Raw genomic sequence first — 12,556 nt, 5'->3', positions numbered from 1 at the left:
GAGATTCCTTATACCCGTTTACCATTTGTTTGTGTCTTCTTGTGTTTTTACCATAATTGCTAGTTGAATCTTATCAAAGTGGTATCAGAGCATTCGACGTAGGTTATGGTAATAACAACGACGGGTTTGAGAGTAAAAAGGTTGAGAAAGACTTGGTTGAGATGGGGCAATCGATTGAGGTGTTGAGATGCTTTGTGAAGGACCAGAAAACATATATAACTACAGAGTCATGGGAAGGTATTTGTAGTGGAAGGTTTGGTTTTAGCAGTGGAAGCTCCGGTTTAGGTGGTGGTACCTTTTTCCAAATAATTCACTCGGAATGAATGACACTTATGACAACTAGAGTTATCGATCTTCAATAGGGAGGACCTGCATAATTGAATCCAAGAGTGGGAGAAAGTCACTTTGGCAGCACTTTGTATGGATACGATGGCCTTGAGCGGGTTCCAATGGTTGGAAAGTCGATCTCTGGTCAAAACATGAATTGCTTTTAAGATGGCCTTGCTAAATCGATTTCATTTGTCATACAAGGGAAGCCTTCATGAGCAATTAGAAACTCTTGCAACAGATTATTTAATATCTACTAATACACAAACAATGATATATCAATATTTGATTAAGTGTTATTATATTTTTAATTTAAAAATACTTAATTATGCAGTGACATTTTATTATTTGTGCTCATAGTCCTAGTTAATAAAAACATAAATTATTCACATTCTTGTTTAATTTACGTTTTAAACACATCGTTCTGAAATTTTAAACTCAAAATGTGTTAAAGACATATTTTATACGTTTTTCATACTAAATATGTATTTTTATCGTTTTGTTACGTTTTCCATTTTTTCTAAATTTTTAAAGTTCAAAAATGTCCTTTACATTTTCGATTAATTATCATAATGTCATAACTATATAAAATAAAAAATCTAATTTTTTGTTATTCAAATTTCTAATCTTTTTTTATAACTTTTTAGAAGTGGATATAATTCAATTCAAATCGTAAAACTAAATTGAACCACTTATAAATTATGGTTTTGTTTGGGTTAATAATTTTTTAAAAAACACTTTTCAATTTGGATTACAATTTGGATAATCTTCAAATTGATCCTAACTGTAAACTATATTTTTTTAATATATATATAATTATATTTGACAAAATTTTTCAATAAACAATTAAGTATATAACTTATTTTTTATATTTATTTTAACATTTTCTTTATATAGATATTTCATATTTATTTTTTATATTTATATTATATTTTATAAAATTATAATTTAATTTAAATAATATATATTTATAAATAATATTACTAGATTTAAATTATAATTTAAATTAAATCAAATCATATTTTTTTTATTTAATTTTATTTAAAAAATTTTCAAACTTCTATCTAATTTAGATTGAATAAGATGTCAAAGCTGGAACATATTCACCTTGACATGCAATTTTGCTTTTTGACAATTTCGATGAGAGTCTTTTGCTGGAAAGGAGAGAGAGAGAATCCATGGTGATGTAATACATTCAATAACCTCTCGTTCACAAACCGTTGCATTTCATAAATAAGCAAACTAACGGTCTCCGTTTTTTTTTTTTTTTTTATCGTCAGGATTAGATTTGAATCAAGTTTGTTTGAAATTAAATTTGAATTTAGATTAAATAAATTCAAAATGAGTCAGTCCTAAGCAAACTCGAACTTATCAAAATTTATAAGTTAAAAATTTTGATACAAAATAATATCGTTTTGATTAGTATGTATTAAAATGATATCGTTTTAATAATGAATTAATTAAAAACTCAAACTCAAAACGAATCAAATCAAACTTGAGTCGAGTTCGAGCTCAACAAGCCTAAATTTGAGCTCGAGCTTGAGCTCTATTATATGTAAGTCTAACCGAGCTTGAGTTCAACTCAGTTCGAATCTAACCCTATTCGTCACCCTCCATTAAGCTCACATTCTAACTCACGTAGATAAATAAATATATATTTATATGTATTATTATAAAATTAAATATTATTTTATTTTTAATTTAAAATTATACAATCAAATAAAAATATATATCAAATATATATTTATTTCAATATTTAAAATAAATACATATAATTTAATTAATAAATAAAAGTTTTTCTTTGCACACTTTATATCGATAGAATATATATATATCATGTTTTCAGGTTTTGAATTTAAACGTTATTTTATCTTTAATTTAAAATTATCAAATTATATAATAATACACATAAAAATGTTTATTTATATACTTAAATTAGATACACAAGCTATTACTATATTGTTTTCTGTGGGTGTCTGATTATAGCGAATGAGAGTAAACGGTGGGTTCCGCCGCTAAGTTGATTATAAGATTGTATTCTTTATACCCATTTGCCTTGTATGGTTGCTAGTTGAAATCTGTCACATCATTCATACAAAGACCCCCATAAGTTTAGGCGGTCAACATGGGACTTGAAACAGGATGGAGACAAGCATTTTGACATTTTAAAATTAATACTGAAATGACATTTTCAATGATATAGCTTTGTATTATTGTTAAAAGAATTGGAAACACATAGGATAAACATAATGGGCTTATATTTTGGTATCACCTGACACAGGGCAAGTGTTAATGGAATTGTGATATCATTGATACTGATGCAAAAACGTAAAGAGAAAAACCAAAATTTAATGCAATTTGCAATTTCTTCTATAATTTACTCTTATTTTTTCTTTATAATTGGAATGTTTTGGTCCCCTGTTAGGGAAGCTTTAGTTTGAAAAATACGAGCATATGTATGCCTACATGTATAGTCTATATGTATGAGTTCTATTTGCATGCAAAATGTTGGGAACAATAATACCAAAAATCAAGTTCTGTGAATTATTGTAAATATTAAATTTACGTGCTTGGATTTAATTCTGACGAAGCCCATTCTAATATGATGTGAGGCATTGACGTTACTTTATTTCTACGACGTCATTTGCTCACGTATTGATTTTCATTGGAAGATAAAATTTGTGCTTTTTGATTTTGCAGGAGAGGAAGAAGAAGAAGAAGAAGGTTCATCTAATAAAAAAATAGTGTTACCTCTATAGGGAGGCAGTTTGAACAATTTATATATGTTAAACTATCCTCCAACTTCCTCTTATAGATGCGTTTGGCAGTTAAATTAAACCAGATCATATTGATCCGTCATAGATGGACCCAAATCTAATATATACCTACCTATTTTTATGAAACATAGTAATAATTTATACCTAGTAATCTTTAAGGTAATCTATCTTCAGATTAATTTTTTAATTTTAGTAATAAAATATTTTCAAAACTAAATATCTTTTTAAAAAAATGTTATTATAATAGAATTTGTTAAAGGTAATATGAATATATGTTGGAGGACAAATATAAATAATAGCTAAAATCTTTGTATATTACATATAATATATCTCCATATATTTATAATCACTTCACTTCAATTATTATTAATTTTTATTTAAATATATTTTATTTTTTATAATGAAAGTTAAATTTAATTACTAAAATTGCCTGTGTTTTTTAAATAGTATTGATATATAAATTTTTAGATTATACGTAAATAAGATAAAATGTTATATTATATATTTTGTTAATCATAAGTTGGATAATTTGATAAATAAATTAAATAGTAATATTATACGTACCTATTTTAGATAAACAAATATATAAATATATATTAATATATAATTAGATGTTATTTTATTTTTAATTAAAAATCACTTAATTATATAATAATACATATTAATATATATTTATATATTTAAAATAAATATACATAATTTTATCATAAATAAAAATATTAAAACATTTAAAAGGTGAAATTAATAAATAATTTTAAATAAAACTGGATTATATCATAATAATTTAAATTAAATAAAAATTAAAAATTTTTAACACGATTTTAATTTTAATAAAATTCGAAGTAAAGATGTTTGATTTGAAATCGGAATGACATCGAGCTCGGACCAGAGAACATGAACTGTCGTATCCATCTAGCAACAACTAATGGGCAGTTTTTGGCCCCGCCCTCATCATTACTGGGCTTGAACATTCGACGAACTTTGTGATTATAGTGACGTTGAGTTGAGATGAAGCTGATCATGGCTTGTCACCAAAGGAGTTACGCCACTGGCAAGCTGAACTTTTTTTTTTTTCCTTTGTCAAAAGACTTATTCCCACCAAAGTTTTGGTAAATTTCCAAACTTTTATTTGTAAAGTTTTAAGGATTTAAATAATTATTTATTATTTTATTTTTATTAGAATTTTTTATTAAAATTAAAGATAAAATTTTTATTTTATTAATAATATTAAAAAATATATAATTTTATTCTAATTTTTTTCATATTTTGAAAACTAATAATTTCATCTCTGTTTTAAAAAATAATTTTTTCTCTCATATTCTTAGGGTTTTTTTCTCTATCCTATTAGACAATGACAACCATATAATAAAATACAAAGATGAAGATGAGATAAAAATACGACGTCCATCTCTAATAGATGAAGTTCATCAACGGAGACAAACATATGCCTTCATCTATCAAAAATGGTCATTGTCTTTTCATCTTGTCTTTGTCTTCTGTTAAATGGTTGTCGTAATTGGAGAGAAGAGAAAAAAAACTCTAAAAAAAGAAAAATCACTTTTCAAAATAAAAAAGTTAAGATTAAAATAAAATTATTAGTTTTCGAAATTTTAAAAAAAAATTATATTTTTTAATATTATTAATAAAATAATAATTTATTTTTATTTTTAATAAAAATTTAATGATAAATAAATATTTAAATTTTGTGAAAGTTTGCAAATTCGTCAAACGTTAGTTGAGAATAAGTCTTTTTGGCCTTACTTTTCTTTACCGTAGAGAACAATTGGGACACGTAGTCGTTCAATTTTCGAAAAGGCCCTTGTTCTTTCTTACTTACTTCCATAATTTTCTTATTAAAACTAGAATTTATTAATATTTATATTTTACCTAACCCCAAAAATATTTCATATTCTATTAAATAAATAAAAAAGTATGTGAAGGAAAATATATATAAATCTTAAATATATAACATTATTGTTATTATATTATTTTAAATTTTCTAATTGGAGATATTATATAATAAGAAAGTTTTAACACTGTTTTTATATTGCATCAGTTCAGATTTTAAGTAAAAATTCGTACTTTAACTTAACTTGAATTACAATTATATCAAATTTTTTAATTTTAACTTAACATGAACTATGCTTGAATTGATATGAGATTGTCTCATGTTTCTATTTTTAGAAATGTTTTTAATATTTTAATTTTTTTACCAAATTATCTTATCGATATTAACAAAAAAATACGACATAATATTTTGTTTTATTTATAAATAGTTTAAAAAATTATACATCATACCCTTTAAAAATGAGAATAATCTTAACAAGTAAATATCGTTTTTACCACCAAAAAATAAAATAAATTTAAATAATAAATAATAATTAGAACAATTACAATTATATGTAATATATAAAAATTTCAACTTCTAAATATTTGAATTAGTTTGAATTCGTTTTAATTACATTTATGTTAGTTTTAATATAACCTGATATAATTTTAAGTTATATTAGATTAATTTCAATTAAATTTTGTATAAAAATTTTAATTTTAACCTAATTTTTTTTTCATATTACATTATTTAATATTAATGAACATATTAAAAAATGTCAACCTAATTTTCCAATCTAATTACAAAATAATAATAGATAGTGATGAGTCATTGTAAGTATTATGACAAATAACTCGACATCATCCATTAAGTTTCATATCTTTCATTTAAATATTTTTTATCCGGCTTTAAACATTATTCTAACAATTTTTTATTATTAATGATAATGTGACAAATAATATAAGAGATATTCTTATTATCATTTTTATCTTAAATATTAAAAGATAATGGTAATTTTATTATAATTATAATTTTATTTTTTAATTTTTTAGAATAAAAAAAATTTATTTTCAAGTAATATAATAAATAATATAAAAAATATTTTAAAATAATTATACCTTAAGTATTTAAGTAAAATAATATATTAGTATTATTTTATTATATTTTGCTAAATATAATAATTATTTATACTTTTCAAATTTTATTAAATATAATAATTTTTTATATCTAAAATTTTAAAATTTTAAATTAATTTTAAAATTTTAAATTAATTTTTTAATTTTGATATTATGGAAATAAGACATTCCTAAATCCAACTAATAAAATAGTAATAAATAATGATGAGTTATCATAAGTAACACCAATTAGGTTGACATCATCCATCAAATTCCATATGTATCATTTAATTATGTCTTAAAGTTTACGCTAAAAGACTTGTTCTCATCAAAGGTATAGTAAAATCTCAAGCGTAACTTTTCAATTTTTAAAAATTTAAATATCTACCCATAAGATAATTTTTATTAAAAATCATAATTAAGATTAGGGATAAAACCGTTATTTAACAAAAAAAAATTTCAAAACTAAACTTTTATCATGTTCCCCCCACTCCAAATTGAAAATCTCGCAATTTCCCCTTAAAATTTCTTTCAAAATTTGAAAAGTGGGAATTTCCTCGAGGGTTTTTCCTCTTTTCTCTAATGACGATCCACCATCTATATCTATCAGTCCTCCTCCCTCTTGGCCTCTCTCCCTCTCCTCTCTGACCATAGATCGATGAAATCGTCTAGAAATTCAAACTATTTTCGTTTGAAAATCTAGACGATTTTTATCTACATGCATTGTCATCCAAACAAAGAGTCACTTATTGACACTTTGTCTGGACGATGACATCTTTATCATTTAAATGAATCGTTTGAATTCGTCCAATCTAGACGATATCATAGCTTAAAAAAATCACTTTATGATTTCATTATATCTTGGGTAGTAACAAATCTTTTGGCCTAAAGTTTAATAAATAAGAAGAGGGGCATTATCATCATTCAAATTTAGTAAATATCAATGTCATCTTCAACTTTCAACCTAAGATTTCAACTTTACGGCAAACAAACTTGCAACCTAAGACTACTTTACAGCTTTACAGCAATAAACCTTTAAGGCGGTGTAAGTGGCAAAATAGAGTATTTTATATATATAAAAAATATAAATTTAAAATATTTTTAATAATACTCCACTATTAAACTTTTAATTTATATAATTTAATAATTACGAGGTTTATTATTATATTAAAATTTATTTTATTTAATATAATTAGTTTTAATTTTATAAAAATAACAATTCAACTTTGATGAGATTCTTCATTATCAAAAAAATCTTTATAATAACAAATAATAAATATTAGATATATCTATTTTTTATATATAATTTCGATATACAGATAATATATCATAATATGATTGGATTGAGTTATTATTTTATTTTTAATTTAAAATTATCTAATCACGTAATGTTATATGATTTGTGTATCACATAGTAAATTCATACAAATTTTATTTATGAATTTATTTCAAATCATATATATATATATTTGCTTTAATTTCCAATAATATAGTAATAAAAACAGGAAAACCTTTTTTTTTGGGTAATTTAAAAATACGAAAACTTCCTATAATAGAACTATTTTTTTCCCTTTTTATCATCTTTCCCCTCTAGTATAAAACAAACTTTTATTACAAATCCACAAATAAAGATAAAAAATCGATATGTTTAACACAAGATCTTTTAAACGAAGTAATTTCGTTTCAATAATTTTTAATTTTTATAATTTTAAATAATTTTAAATATGTTAAATGCTTTCACATCAGATTTATAAAAGTTGGTATAGGTATGAATCAAATCAAACTTAAATATCTTTTATTTTTAGCTTAGTTTAAATAAAATATAATTTAATTCGAATTTGATTTGAATTTATCAAACTAATATTAAAAATGGTTCAAGTTTGTTTTGAACAAAAATGATTCGATTTAAATTTTATTTGAATTTTAAATTCATTACTTACATTTGTAATTTTAATTCATAATTTAAAATTTTAATTTATTAATATAATAATATTATTTTAATAATTTTTAAATATAATTTAAATAAATTATAAGTTAAATTTATATTAAATCGCCCATCTATCTAATTCGAAAGGCAAGACAGAACTGAACTTTATTTAGAAAATTTCAAGAGAATTTTGTACGTTCGGAATTGTTTCAACAAACAAATAAATTAAGTGGTTACCTCCACCTGTCCTCGTCTTTCTCTGTCATATCTCGCAGTGTCTCTGTCTCTTCAATGTTTCTTTATTCCCTCTTTTACTACACGCGTCTCCATGTTTTCTTCCACTTTCACGCCCTGAAACCAAACACCTCCTTTCACTTACAAAAGCCACCCACATTTTCCCAATTCTTCACAACTTTGAAGTTTGTATTTTTGTTTCTAGCTTGTTTGAAGGTGTGAACGTGAGGGAGTTTAGTATGGCGGTTGATTCTGCTGACCGGAGAGAGGTTGTCATCAAGATGGACGGTGATAAAACAAGTACAATCAACACCAACACCAGCACGATTTGGAGAGAGTCAAGTTATGATTTTTGGAAAGATACAGACCTGAAGAAAACCAGCGGTAACATAAAGAAGAAGAGCGGGGAAGAAGGGAAGAGTGTTCAAGAAGGTGGGGATTTTGATTTCATGCAGCGCGGTGCAGGAGCTGAAGATCCACCCTCGAAGTTGATTGGTCAGTTTCTTCATAAGCAGAAGGCTTCAGGTGAGATCTGTCTTGATATGGATTTGGACATGGATGAACTTCAACAGCAAGAAGCAGCTAGTGAAAATAATGGTAATATTAATACTATACCGACTTTACCAACGGTAGCTGAGTCGCCTACTCTGTATAATAGAGGTAATAGAGTTTCCTTTGAGTCTTTAGAGAGAAGGCATTCTAATCACAGTTATAAAGAATCTCCACAAAAAGATTCTGAAGGAGAGGTTTTGAAGTGTTCTTCTAATCGGTCGTTTAATAGTAATGTGTCTTTTAATAGGAAGTCTAAATTGTTGATGACTAAACCTAAATCTAGGTTGTTGGACCCTCCACAGGACAGAGTCGATAAAAAATCTGGGAGAGTTGTGGGGAGATCAGCTCAGTTGAAAAGTGGGTTTATAGGGAGATCAACTCAGTTGAAAAGTGGGTTTATTGGGAGAAATGTTGAAGATGAAGAAGATGATCCATTCTCAGATGAGGATTTGCCAGATGAGTATAAGAAGGAGAAAGTTAGTATTTGGGTTGTGATTGAATGGTTAATTTTGATTTTGATTATAGCTGCGTTAGTTTGTAGTTTGACTTTTAAATTTTTAAGGGATAAGCAATTGTGGAATCTCGACTTGTGGAAATGGGAGGTTTTGATTTTGGTTTTGATATGTGGTAGGTTGGTGTCTAGTTGGATCGTGAGGATTGTTGTGTTCTTTTTCGAAAGGAACTTTTTGTTGCGAAAACGGGTTTTGTATTTTGTTTATGGATTGAGGAAAGCAGTACAGAATTGTATTTGGTTGGGGCTTGTGTTGATTGCTTGGCATTACCTGTTTGATAAGAAAGTTGAGAGGCAGACGAACAGTAAAGTTCTTCGGATTGTAACTAAGATCTTGGTTTGTCTAGTAGTAGGTGTGCTGTTGTGGTTGGTGAAGGCGCTTCTTGTGAAAGTTCTAGCATCATCTTTCCATGTGAGCACATACTTTGACAGAATTCAGGAGGCATTGTTCACTCAATATGTGATTGAAACACTTTCTGGTCCTCCTGTGATCGAAATACAAAAGGCAGAGGAGGAAGAGGAAAGAATATCAAGTGAGATTCAAAAACTACAGAATGCAGGTGCTACTATCCCTCCGGGCCTCAAGACAAGTACCTTATCATCACCACAGAGTGCGAAGGTGATAGGGAGTGGAAGGCTACAAAAAACTCCTCGTGCACTTTCCAACAAGGAAGATAATGGAATCACAATTGATCACTTGCACAAGTTGAACCATAAGAATGTCTCTGCTTGGAATATGAAGAGGCTTATCAACATAGTCCGGCATGGATCTCTCACCACATTAGATGAACAGATACAAGATTCAAGTCATGCTGATGAGTCTGGACCACATATTAAAAATGAATGCGAGGCAAAAGTTGCCGCAAAGAAAATTTTCCAGAATGTGGCTAAGCAAGGGTCCAAGTATGTGCTTAATCCTATCACATTTGCAAGACTATTTTACATGTGCAAATAGGGTGATTGTCTGCCTTGAATTTGATTTCACTTCTACCCTGTTTTGAATTTGAATTTAGTTGTTGAGTCTACTTTTTAGCTTTTACTAACAGTTTCTGTTTTTTTTAAAGTTGCATCATCTTTGTTCTATCTGTGGTGAGTCTGCTAAGTAATTTCTTAAACTTTGCTCTCAAACTATATCTTGATGAAAAAGCTCCGTTCATTTTAGTTTCTTTTCTTGTAATGAATTTTAGTAGGAAAAATTATAAATTTTGCAAATTTCAAATCAAGCATAAAGAATACAATTTGCACCTGTATCTTGTAGAGAGATTGTGACAACATATCAATGCTAATACCTGGTTGCAAATTTCCTTTTTCAGGTTCATATTCCGGGAGGACCTAATGCGATTCTTGCCAGAAGATGAGGCTGAGAAGACAATGAGTCTCTTTGAAGGAGTGTCTGAGAACAAGAGAATCAGCAAGTCGGCCTTGAAGAATTGGGTGGTAAGAACTGGTGATATGCTCTATGCATATCTTGTTCCTTTCTTCTTTTTCCTGTTCATTGTGTGATGAAAGTAAATGTCAATTTATTTGCTGAACGAAGGTCAAAATATGTGCACATTGATCTCTGATTATCTTTGGGGTATCCTCGCATCTCCCTAAGTGTCAATGAACACAGTTATAAAACTTTTTGCATGCAAGTTCTCGGTTCAGGTTGAAGAGAATGCATTAAAAAAACAACCTATCTGATATTTGTTTGTGATGGCATGATTGATTGTAGGTATTTCAGGTTGAGTTCTATAACTTATTGTTATACGTTATATGATGTTAATACAATGCATCTGTTTTAGGTTAATGTTTTTAGAGAGCGGAAGGCACTGGCATTTACGTTGAATGATACGAAAACAGCAGTCAACAGGCTTCATCGTATGGTAAACATTTTGGTTGCCATTATCATTGTAGTTATCTGGCTCCTTATATTGGGAATCGCCACCACCAAATTTCTAGTCTTCATAAGCTCTCAGCTTCTTTTAGTGGCGTTCATATTTGGAAACACTTGCAAGACAGTATTTGAGGCCATTATCTTTCTGTTTGTAATGCACCCCTTTGATGTGGGCGATCGTTGTGAGATTGACGGAGTTCAGGTATATTGAATAAACAACAGTTCATCTTTCTATCCCTTCACAAATACACCAACTTTTATTTATGTGGACGGTGTGCTCACCCAAGTAATGTTTCCATCAAATTGCAGATGGTAGTGGAAGAAATGAACATCTTAACTACTGTTTTCCTAAGATACGACAACCAGAAGATTATTATTCCAAATAGTGTTCTTGCTACCAAGGCTATTAGCAATTACTACCGAAGTCCAGATATGGGAGATGCAGTCGAGTTTTGCATCCATGTATCTACTCCGGCAGAGAAGATTGCACTCATGAAACAGAAAATACTAAGGTAACTAATAAATTTTAATAATATGCAACCGTTATCCTGTTTTTGCAGTTTAAAATTATTTACTACTTTGATCATGTAATGATCGAGTACTTCTGCAGTTATGTCGACAACAAGAAGGACCACTGGTATCCCCAACCTATGATCATATTCAAGGAACTGGAAGAACTAAACAGGGTAAGGATAGCAGTATGGCTAACACATAGAATGAACCACCAAGACATGGGGGAGAAATGGTCAAGGAGAGCCCTCTTGGTTGAAGAAATGTTTAAGATTTTCAAGGAGCTTGACATCCAGTATCGCTTATACCCAATTGACATAAACGTCCGTGCCATGCCTTCCATGCCTTCAATGCATCCCATGAACTTTGATCGCATCTCTTCAAACCGGACGGCAACTTCTAGCTGAGAGGTAAAGCAAGCGAAAAACAGTATTTGAAGATTAAAGAGTGCCATTTGGGATATTGTTTCATTTCTTATGTAGTTTGTCTTATTTTTCCTCGATGTTATGAACTTCAAAGCCTTGTGTTTATATAGTAGGATCAAATGATATTCTCCTCGTCTCTGTTATTTTGTATATGATGATGCAATTTACTACTTGTCAGTGCCATGTTGTGAATGAGTAATGTTATATGTATAAACAAATTGTATAAATTTTTGAGCAATATTATGTATACCCATTTTGAATACACAAATAGATACACATTTATTTGTGTCATCATGTGATTAAGTGTTACTTTATTTTTAATTCAAAATCACCCAATTATATGATGACAAATGTAAATGTGTACCTATTTATGTATTTAAAATAGGTACATATAATTTTATCATAAACTTTCTCATACAATTTGATTCGATAGTATTTGATTGAATAATTTTGAAGTGAGAGAAAAAATAAATA

General features: G+C 27.8%; 1 protein-coding gene across 1 annotated transcript; it reads left to right on the top strand.

The window, feature by feature from the left end:
• The first annotated feature begins 8,256 nt into the window (after positions 1-8,256).
• LOC123202332 (mechanosensitive ion channel protein 6-like) lies at positions 8,257-12,218 on the top strand. The gene is made up of 5 exons (XM_044618207.1): positions 8,257-10,174; positions 10,585-10,708; positions 11,056-11,349; positions 11,457-11,659; positions 11,758-12,218. The coding sequence occupies exons 1-5, from the start codon at positions 8,448-8,450 to the stop codon at positions 12,062-12,064; spliced, it is 2,655 nt and encodes an 884-aa protein (XP_044474142.1). The 5' UTR covers positions 8,257-8,447; the 3' UTR covers positions 12,065-12,218.
• The last annotated feature ends 338 nt before the right edge of the window (positions 12,219-12,556 follow it).

The sequence above is a fragment of the Mangifera indica genome, chromosome 18, assembly GCF_011075055.1.
Source record: "Mangifera indica cultivar Alphonso chromosome 18, CATAS_Mindica_2.1, whole genome shotgun sequence".
Classification (NCBI taxonomy): domain Eukaryota; kingdom Viridiplantae; phylum Streptophyta; class Magnoliopsida; order Sapindales; family Anacardiaceae; genus Mangifera; species Mangifera indica.
The sequence above is the reverse complement of the archived record's forward strand: the minus strand, read 5'-3'. Positions and strand labels throughout refer to the sequence as shown.